General features: G+C 35.9%; 1 protein-coding gene across 1 annotated transcript; it reads right to left on the bottom strand.

The window, feature by feature from the left end:
* Nucleotides 1-2,330: 2,330 nt before the first annotated feature.
* Nucleotides 2,331-3,767, bottom strand: LOC135205242 (interaptin-like). The gene has a single exon (XM_064235591.1). The coding sequence runs from the start codon at nt 3,765-3,767 to the stop codon at nt 2,331-2,333; it is 1,437 nt and encodes a 478-aa protein (XP_064091661.1).
* Nucleotides 3,768-11,805: the final 8,038 nt, after the last annotated feature.

Genomic DNA, 11,805 nt, shown 5'->3' with positions numbered 1-11,805 from the left:
CCGGTAGCGTTGTAGTGCTTTTTGACAACACGTAGCATTTACATAAGTCAAATCACATTACCGTGATTCATATACATACATCGAGCTACAATGTCCTTTAATATCTAATTCGATCTACCTCGGAATTAATATATTTTCATATACGTATGCTTAACCGAAGGGGAATTTTTTTCTCGATAATAGATTTGCCTGGTCCTGGGCACGAACCCAAGAAGACATTCAAATCCAGGAATGTCAGTGAAGCTTTTACCTACCCCACCACCGCGAGAGGCCCATAAGTTTATGTCGTCTCTCACCCTCAAATACCTTTCGCGCTCAGGTAATTCGTTGGTTTGGAGACAACATCAACCCGCCTCGGCTCCGGTGATTCATATACATACATACAGGTAATTCGTTGGTTTGGCGACAACATCAACATCACGGTAATGTGATATGACTTATGTAAATGCTATGTGTTGTCAAAAAGCATTACAACACTACCGGAGCCGAGGAGGGTTGATGTTGTCTCCAAACCAACGAATTACCTGAGCGCGAAAGGTATTTGAGGGTGAGAGACGACAAAAACTTATGGGCCTCTCGCGGTGGTGGGGTAGGTAAAAACTTCACTGACGTTCCTGGCTTTGAATGTCTTCTTGGGTTCGTGCCCAGGACCAGGCAAATCTATTATCGAAAAAAAAATTCCCCTTCGGTTAAGCATATATGAAAATATATTAATTCCGAGGTAGAGCAAATTAGATATTAAAGGACATTGTAGCTCGATGTATGTATATGAATTATGGTAATGTGATATGACATATATATATGGGATACATTTTATATAATATATTATATATTATTAGAGAGATATATAGATAATAATATAATAGATATTATATGGGTAGACAATTTTATATATATATATATATAATATAAGATATATTATTATTATATATAATAGACAATATATATATATATATATAATTATATGGGATACATTTTATATATTATATATATTATATATATATATATAATATATACATATATATAATATATATATATATATGATATATATATATTATACATTATTATATAATAATAATTATATTATTATTATATAAGATTATATATGTTATACATTTATATACAGATATATGGTATAGTAAGCATATAAATAGGTACATGAAATATTATAATATTACTAATATAAATATTATAGAATATATGCATGTATGTATATATATACATATATGTATGCATATTTATACATATGTACTGTTTGTATATGAATAAATAGATGTCTGTATGCATATATGTATGTATAATATATATATGTATGTATACATATATGCAGATATAGATATAGATATAGATAAAGATATAAATATGGCCTTTAGCGATCGTATGTGATCTCACCCCTGGGGCATCATTACTAAGAGAGCGTCATAGAAATGGGGGTTTAGTTTAACCAGGGGTGGGCCCTTCCCCATTTCTCAGCTCTCTTAGCTAGCCAAGATAGATGAATTCCTAAGATTGATGACCCTTCTTCTTGTAACGCCTCCAGACTATTCCACTGCGGTTGATTCTAGAGAACAGGTGGTTCCTTTACTAAGTCCAATATCCAGTCATTTCTCTGTTAATTGTAGGAAACCCTTCGTTATAGACAGGAAGCTTCCAGACTGGTCTCCTAATCAGACGACGTCGAAGTACAGCGACTCCTGACGATGCCCTTCGATGTCTTAGTGCCTCTGCCACACTGGGATCAAACACTTTGCATATGTAAAAGGCATGAAACTTACGGGTTTTTACGCCGCGCCAGTGGTTGCCTCTGCAGTATATGCTAGTATTTGATCCATTATGCATTGCATAGCCCATATTTTGCATATATAAAAGGCATTGAACTTACGGGTTTTTACGCCACGCCAGAGGTTGCCACAGTAGTATATGCAAAACATGGGATGCAATTTGCAATGCATAATCCAATTCACATATGCAGTAGGCATGAAACTTACGGGTTCTTACGCCGAGCCAGTGGTTGCCTACTACCCATATGAGATTGGGTTTTGATACCCTATTCCAAGGGTATCATGCGGCAGGAGAGAGAGGGGATGCACCACAGTCCAGTGTTGGACATGGGATGCACAACAATCCAGTCTATGGGCACTTATCGCCAGCCCACAATCCACTGTAGTCTCTCGATCACTCGGAGCTGCTTCCACAAGCATATCCAGGAAGGATTCCATCACAAACTTTAGTGTCTTCCTATTCTCAACATCTAAGATTTCCTGCCTTCTATCCTCTGCAAATAAACCACAGTTCTCTTAAAAATGCAGAGGTTCCTTTACTTGCACCCTTTAAGTGACGGCGTTTATCTTGTAGAGCTCTCGGACCATTTTAGCTTCTCGCTCCAGTCGTTGGAGGTTGGCTGCAGATATCAGCCCCATTTTCTGGTGCAATTCTTCTCTGTTTAGAGGCTTCTCAATTGCTGGAGTTTTATTCGAGACCTTAGAGTGCCTCTTGGTTCTAGCTGAAGGTCGTTGCAATCCTTTGATTTGGAGAAGTTCTTCCTCGATGCTGTCCATTCGTCGGTAGAGAGCTCTGCAGTTGATCTGGGGCTTCCTCAGACACCGAGTTTCATTCGAAGCCTTTGTTTCTTTAGCTTTCCTTATCGTCCTCTCTTTTCTGGAAACTTCCTTTTCTTTATGATTCTTTGATCCATTAAGGATTTTGACCTTTCCTAAGTAGCTGATCTTCGTATCCTGCGCCAAGACCTCTTCTTGGCGTCTTACGATTTCCAATAATGCTTCCATCTCTTCAAAAACTCTGGTCTCTAGTTGCTCCTTCGTTTCAGCAGGATCGAATTCAAGTTTTGATTCTTTCAGTAAACCGCTGACTTCCAATTGTTTCTGGATGCATTCATTTTCCAGTCGAAGGATCTCGCTATCCTTCTGCAAGTTCTGTTCTCTCAGCTTTTCGAGTTCCTTGTTTTTTTCAGCTAATTCTCTTTTACATTGGTCGAGCTCTTTCAAATTTTCGTGGGCCATCTGTGTCTGAATGGTGAGGACTTGTAACTCGTCCTCTAAACCTTTCATCTTCAAGGTCTTGTTCTCGTTCTCCCTCTTCAGCTGTTCTATGTTTTTCTCTTTCCTTCCATTCTCTTTTCGAAGTCCTTCCAGGTCCTGATTCAGCTTGTTCATTTTCATTTGCATTTCTTCTCGGCTTTTATCGTTTTGCTGAATATCTCGATGCAAAGTGTCCTTCTCCATCGAGAGAACCGCGACCGTGTTTTCCAAAATAATTAGCATCTGGTCTCTCTCCTCGTTTTCCTTCCTTTGGACTTCTGTAACCTTCGCCTTTTCAATCATTTCGTTTTTCAGCTGCATCTCTTCGGACATTGAACTGATCTTTCTTTCCTTTTCTTTGTTCAGTCGTTCGAGGTTTCTGATGTGTTCTTCCATCTGCAGTCCTGCTACGGTCAGGCCCTCTACCTTGTCCAGTAATTCGTCGATCAGCTGATCCTTTTCTAATCTCTCTTTCTCAAACCTCAAGAAAAGATTTTCATTTTCCTTAATTGCTTCCTCAAACTTCCGACTTATGTCCAAATTCCTTGTTTCTTCTTCACTATCTGGATGGTCGCCTTCTTCATTGCTGGAACGTCCGTATACTACTTCGTTATCCGAAACATGGTCTTCTTCAAAGCCAGAGTGATCAATTTCGTCCTCCTGATTTCCAGCCTCATCAAGACAGGCAGAGCTGTCGGAGGCTATGAAATCGACAAAGAACTGAACCATTTTAATGCTAAATCCACGAAGTATAAATACTCCGGTGAATAGCATAACAATAATGGCAAACAATGTAATCACTCGGGGGACTTGAAGCATGGAGTCAAAGCACTGTGCAAGCACAACTGTAAGCAAACTAAGAAACATCTTTGTTCGTTACAAATCAACTCTATTTGCCTTATGGTTATTTTCCAAAAATCCCACGTGACGTGTCTGGATTCTATTTCAGGAGTCATTTCTGGTTCCGCCGGAGCCGATCCTGTCTTCGAATGTTTGCTGATCCCCGGACGCAGTAGAGGTGTCTGGATTCCGGAGTCAATTTGGGCTTCACGGGAGCTGCTTCCGTCTTCATACGTATCAGAAGAGGGGAATTCCTATGTAGTCCCCAGGGACTTTCTGAAGACCCTGGAGCCAGTCTTCACACAAATACTCACTCACAAGCGCGCTCCTGCACACACACATACTATATATATATATATATATATATATATATATATATATATATATATATATATATATATATATACGTATATATCTATATATATATATATATATATTATCTATATATATATATATAGTATATATATATATATATATATATATATATATATAGTATCATATATATATATATATATATAATATATAATATATATTATTGTGCCTTGTATGATAAGGCGCCCTATGAGGTAATGTTAGACTAGCGATAAACTTACGCTAAGTCGGTTGGTATTGCACTTCCATCTTCAATGGAGTGTCTGGGGTTTTGTAGATCACTTACGAAGTCGGTATTATCTTTACGACGATGTGTTAAACTCATGGTTCGGTGAGGTTCTTGTAGAAAACACAAGGTATAAAAATAGTATATTCTTCTGAAGTTTTACATGATGAAGATCAGGTATGATCGCACAAGTCTTCTATGACGATAGCTTGATCGCTTCTGCCAATGATGATGGCTAATCCTATTCCTCTACATGATAAAGCTTAGGTAAAGAGGTACAGGTCTTCTAATGACGATAGCTAACTCTGTTCTGCCTGTCTACCATCTCTGTTACAAGTTATGAAGGAACAGACAGTAGTTCGAACATATGAACATACTATCAGATGACATAGTTTCATACGAACACACAATCAAATGAGACACGCTACAGATCACGTAGGCCGTTTGAATAATAGGTCGGGGTAGTTGTCTCAAGCAGGGAGCTTGGACTAATGTTTATAAACAATTGAATGACTACAGGTGACGGCATGTTATCTTAGCCTACATACTTATTGTATACGTCATCTTTAGCGTCTCTAGTCTGATCACATTCCTGCAAGCAATCTGGTTGACCTCTTTAGTTTTAGACTTTTATATATATGGACTAACATTCCATATTTTTATTATGTAAACACTTACATTAGCTCGGTCAGCTACCAAAACCAACTACTGAATATTACTCAAACTTGACTTGCATTTGACTTATAGGAGTGTGATACAGACACTATGTGAATATATATATATATAAGTAAATAAAAAATCATGGTGTACATGAATTGATTCAAGTAATAAAATATAAAACAATGATATTGGTAAATAATAGTGATCACATGATATATAATGATACAGTTTTTCACTTCATCTCTTTAAGATACTTATGCTACAGAAAATACTAATGTACTCTGATAATTGCATAGAATGAAGATTAACATGATAAAAATCATATTTTAACTGATAAAAAATTTCATATATGAATTGATAAAATTATTAATGTTTATGCTGATTGATTCGTTGATTTTTATGCTAACTGTTATGTATCTGATTCATTAATCAATATACTAACTCATAAATACCTGCAGATATTGGTAAGATAAAAGGTAACAGATTGATTATAGGCTACCTGATTTGTTTATACATATGTATATGGATTCATAAAATTATGATTAATATATGTGCACTTTAAATAGATTCCTATTGCGTACACGCAAAGATATATTTCGATTCTGTTATTTATGATCATTTATATAAGAGATTCCTATTGCGTACACGCAAAGATATATTTCGACTCTGTTATTTATGATCAATTATATATAGGATACATGATACTTTATATATATAGGATACATGACCGAGGTTATACTACTTCACTTTTAACTAGCTTTCGAACAACTTTTCGTCCATTACACAGTTCCAGACAACCACCTTTAGCCAATTGAAACGGCCTTTTTCAATGGTTAAAACAAGGGGAAAATTTGCCTGGGCGGGTCCAACGTTCTATTTTGCGCTCATACTTATTCTCTGCATCCTAAGCTACACGATTACGTTCGCGATGAATAGATCATCCCAGCACGAGTCCTTCGCCAGCAAAGTAGAGTTGAATATCCTTCGGGTCGTAATTGTCGGAAGTATGTCCCTTTTGTAGTCGAATTCCGACAGCCGCTGGAGCATTCCGCATTAAAACGAGATTAACGACGAGATACGGTGTCGGTCGAAGAAGTCCATGAAATTCCTTTCACATTGTAGGCGGTTGTTACTTGACTGTAGTCGTCCGCTGCGACGAACGATTTTTTGAAGTTGCGATGTGAAACTCTCGTACTGCAGGATACTGTAACCAGGTTCCATTAATCAGCCTGCAAGTGAAATTATACTTGTCACAAGGGCAAAGTAAATTCAGACGACATCCAAATACAGGGGAGGGGAGAGAGCCATTTAGACCAGACTTAACCCACATGAATTCGCTGATATTTTGGAATTCAGAAGAGTCCGCTGTACAAACTTTTTATCCATGGCATTAACAATGAGTGAACCTATCCAGGTCTATGATGACTGTAAAAATATCCATAATTATAACAAATAAATAGATATCATTACGAATCTCAAAGAAAATTCGATATTACTGGTAGTAAGTTACTAGACAAAGAAGTGGAAAACGGAGCTAATTGTAAGATTGCCAGGCAACATAAAAGTCAAAGAGAAGATTAATCATGATTCTATGTGCCCTAACAAAAGTTTCATATTCAATTTTCTCGTGCGCATCCTCTGAGGTTAACTTTTAAAACATTATTAATAGATAGGAGATGCAACAAAAAACCCACTATGTAACCAATTTCTATATAAACTTTGGGTTTTTCAAGAAAATGTGACATTTTCCCATGAATGTTTTACTTGAATTGTAATAGGCTAATGTTGCAAGTAAATATTTCATATATACATATCTTGATACTTCTAAATGTCTATGAGGTTCAGAAAAAAAATTTTGTTGTTATAGAAATTCTATTTGCTTATTTTGTTCATTAATTTTAAAATGATTGCAAGTCCTTAACTAATTGCATTACACACACGGATAAGAATATGTTATGTGGCCTGTCATGTGACCTATGAACCACATGTGAAGTTCATGAACTAAGCATTCCTTTCTCCAGTCAATCTGCTTTTGCAAGCAGAGACGACACACAGATGAAGCCTGTGTAAGCAGATTATTGAGGTTAAAAGGAACAAATGCTGATACGGCAATGATGACGTCGTCACTTGGCAGGAGATTGCTCTCAGCCAGCTAAGAGTTACGTTACTTGCCGTAAGAGATACGACTTTAGTATTTTCAAATGATATTTTAGTGTTTTAATTCTCCACCCGCATGAGAAGAATGTCTGAAAAAAAAAAAACAACAGTACCAAAATTGAACAATATATTAGTTTCATGTTGGTATTATGTTAAATAAATATTCCTTATTCAAACTATATGAAAAAGGTTTCCATACAAATTCTATATATATTATAGCCCTGTATAAGATTCATATAGGATTATTCCATAGATAACATTTTCACTTCTAGACTTCCTGACTTTAAAATCTCTTTTATTTTATTTTATTTATTTTATTTATTATTATTTTATTTATTTATTTATTTATTTAATTTTTTTTTTTTTCATTGACTACGAATATAAATCACCGGGACAGACAATATGTCAGTAGGTTTTGATATGTGTTTGAACTTTTAGCTTATTTGTCATTACTAAAGCGTTAAGTTAGAGTTCAAATCTTTACGCATATATATTTGGATATTTAATGGTTACGTTGTTTTGCTTATTGATATTATCGTGATTCCTTTTTTATTATAATTTGTAACCCTTCCGACTTCTTACGGAGTGTATTATATTGACTCCACTTGTATCCATATTTATTTTATTTTTTTATATTTATATTTATTTATTTATATATTTTTTTTATATATATTTGATAAATTAATGGTTGGCTTGAATATGTGGAAAAGTGTTCTAGCGACGTACCGTATAAGGCTACTTGCGGCATCAATTCTATAGATACAAGATATATATGATAAAGGTATTTAAAACCGCGAGAACCGCTATAATCCGGTCGGATCCAATATCACGAGTTGTAACTCGTAAGGCATTGACACTTCCTATTTAATTATCCGTTATTCTACCAAACCAAACCGATTGACTCTGGGTGATAAAATATACTATTGGTTTTTCTTAATGGAAAGGAATTCACACAACGTGTTAAGGAGATTATTATTGATTTACACCACCCGAGTCACAGATTATTATGTGTTGAATTCCATATTTACTGATTTAGCACTCATAAATATTCGTAACGCACTCAATTGCGGTGTTTGTTTTTAGTGCTATTAATTCTATATAACGTGTCAAGGAACTATTAACACTAAGAAGTGTTTATTCCCTCTGTCAGACTCGTAATTCTGTTAATAATTCTACGTATATTCTTTCAAGGATTGATTTGGCACAGGATAGGCCCTTAAACTGACAGGTGTCTTAGTGTATCCCTTGTTTTCATGACACGTGTTACAATTAGTTATGTGCTTTTTATATCTGTAAGCATTGTAGGCCAGAAAACAGTGATTTGGCTTTCTGTGAAAAAGGAGGGAACCCTGGATGACGGAATGCAACCAGTTTATGACGATTGGTATGAGAAAGATTATTACTACTACCTGGTCGTTAGTCATCTGCTGTGTTCTTCGGGTTTTCCTCGTCACAGACCTACATATAATATTACATTTGATTACATTATTTTGATACACATACTTTAAATGTACTTTTGCTTTAGGGTTTCTGCTCGAAGTGTTTATTGTTTTTGCCTAGCCACTGACCCTGTTTCCGTTTCGAAGTGTTTATTGTTTGGTGTTTATTGCTGCTGACTCTGTTTCCGTTCGAAGTGTTTATTGTTTGGGTTATGTCTGTTGACGCTTGCTTTGTTCAGTTTGTAACAGTTCTGCGCTCCGACCCAGATATTCAATGCTCGCGATCTCTTGGGTTAAGGAATTTTCTTGTTTAGATACGGTTTTAACAATAGGTACGGATGTTTCTATATCTTTTAGTCTAATTAATGGTTCTTTGCAGTATGATGCGGGATTGCGGGATAATGCGTCAGCTATGATAATTGCTTTCCCAGGTAGATATCTTATCTTGGCTCCAAAGACCTGAATGATCATTTGTCACCGAGTTCCTTTTGGACTGTGATTAAAGCCTTTGAAAAACTCGGTAAAGGACTCATGTTCAGTAAGGACTTTATCAGGATAGCCATAGATTATGAACTTAAAATGTACTAGTGTTAAAGATACCTAGCCCTTCCTTGCCTATTACTGCATATTTACTTTCAGAGGGCTTTAGTTTACGTGAATAAAAAGCTATAGGGAAGAACTGTTTATCATATTACTGAAGTAGTATCCCTCTTACCCCTTGGTCTGAGGCGTCTGTTGCGATAAAAAAAAATTCCTTATTTAAATCAGGGATTTTTAAGTTAGGTAAGCTGCATTATTCCGCTATTAAGATATCGAACGCCTGTTGATGCTTTTTAGACCATAATAAATCTACGCTCTTCTTCGTAAGATCTGTTAAAGGAGCTGTCATGATTGAAGAGTTACATATTTGCATACGATTGTAATACCCACAACAGCGCAAAAGTGCTGTATCCCCTTTTTACGTTAATAGGTACCGGAAAGTTATGAATAGCCGACACCTTACCATGGACTACTTTTAAGACCTTGACCAGACACATAAAACCTAGATAAACATGTTCGGTTTTTTAAAAACTCACATTTAGATATTTTACTCTGAGATTATTTGTCTTTGTCTCTGTAGCACTAGCTCTACTTTATGTGAATGTACTTCTAAGGTATTAGAAAAGATTACAAGATCATCCATATAGGCATGTAGGGTATCCCCTAAAAAGTCTCCAAACACTATATTATAATTGGGGCGCAACGTAAGCCGGAGGCATACGTAAAAATTGATAATGTCCCCTGAGTGTGCTGAAAACGGTGTATGAGGTACAATCACTTAGGTAATGGTATCTGGTAAAAGCATTTAAGTAAGTCCAAGTTGGTGAAAAAAATTTATTCTAACCTAACAGAGATAAGATGTCGTCGGTACATCGCACTGGAAACTATCGGGAGTCGTTTCCTTGTTTAAGCGACAGAATCTACGCAGATACGCGAAATCCGATCTTTTATGGCATGACATTTGAGGGAAAAATTATATGGGCTTATTTGATTTCCTAATGACTCCTATTACTAACATTTTTCAACTTCGTCATTTATCTCTATTTTGAAATTTCATTGAGAGTCTATGCGAAGGTACGTATATAGCTTTATGTTTGTCCTTAGACCGTATTTTGTTTTCAATGACATCCGTTTTTCTCCCAGAGATCACTCGCTAGTGGAGAAACTTCCTGGTATTCAGGTAGAAGATAAAAAAAAAATCTGCTGAATCACCTCTGCTTGAATGACTTTATTGATATTACTTTGGATAGAATATAAGAGAGATTCATCCACGACTGATTGGGCGTGATTAAAAATTAGCAACAATAAAAAATGCGATATTTATAACTTCCGTATCCCCGATATGTATACTTTTAGGGCTTTGTTCGCGGAAATCGTTATATTTCAGAGTGTCGGGAAGGATTAAAATTTCATTTCCCAGCAAAGTCTTTTTACACGCACTAAGACATTCGAGGGTGCATGCTTCTCGAGATTTTTGCGTGCAAAGTGCGACTGCGGTTGTGGGAGAATTCTGTTGGGTCATTTGAACAATGTTACGATTTATGAGACAAATGTATAGTTCCTTTATATAAGTTATTATTTGATTAACTGTCTCATTTTTGTTCAAACGGATTTTAATATGTTTGAAGGTTTATAGGATTTTCCTTTGATAAACACGCCTTATTTTGCAGGATGTAAGATAATATTTTGTATACCCCTAGATGGATCTTACAATTACACTACATACAGATCAACGTTTTTTATAACTATAGAGGTATCTGTAAGCGCTCGCTTATCCGGACTTCTCATTAGGGAAGTTCGAACAACAGACGGTGAGTCCGTAAATACAGGATAATACGTGAAATAAATCAAGATATTCTAATTTTTACGGCGCGTACAGTTGGGCTTAATCCACCAGTATTTATTATAACTTAATGTATTAAAATTACTAGAACCTGCTCTGATTACTTGATACTGTCGTGTGATGCATAGGAAAAATCCTTTTTAGTTCAAAAAGATATCGGTATGTATGAACCAACATCGCTTTTCCCCACTCTGCTAGAGTCGCTTATTGTGTGGAATTTGCTTCGCTTTGAAAACTCGGCAGATTTAACTAACCTTGACCGCTTGACTAGGTGACACAGTCACCGAGTTTGCTTGTTTGATTCTGAACGGGCTACTGTTTCTATTTCTTTTTGTAATAATTAGGATCCTTCTCTTTATTACCATCGGCAACGTATTGTGTGTTTTTAGCATTATGTTGCTGGTTACGTATAAAGCAATGAATGATGAACTATTAGGAACTGAGCGATTACTAATAAGACAAGTTATCACTACTGCATACAATTTTAACTGTTTGTACTTCATTCTTTGCTAAAATTTGAAATAGTGAGGGATCCTGGTCAGCGCATTTAGCCTGATGAAAGTTTTTTTTACAGACATGTTATTCCTTGCAATCCAGCCATATTTTAAAGTTGAGTTGAGTCATTGAGGTTCGATATTTTATATAACTCAAAAAACTCAAGGCTAAAACTGCGATCGGGACTTGCAAAGG

This window comes from Macrobrachium nipponense, chromosome 49 (genome assembly GCF_015104395.2).
Source record: "Macrobrachium nipponense isolate FS-2020 chromosome 49, ASM1510439v2, whole genome shotgun sequence".
Lineage (NCBI taxonomy): Eukaryota > Metazoa > Arthropoda > Malacostraca > Decapoda > Palaemonidae > Macrobrachium > Macrobrachium nipponense.
Note: the sequence above shows the minus strand (reverse complement) of the source record. Positions and strands in the feature narration are given on the sequence as shown.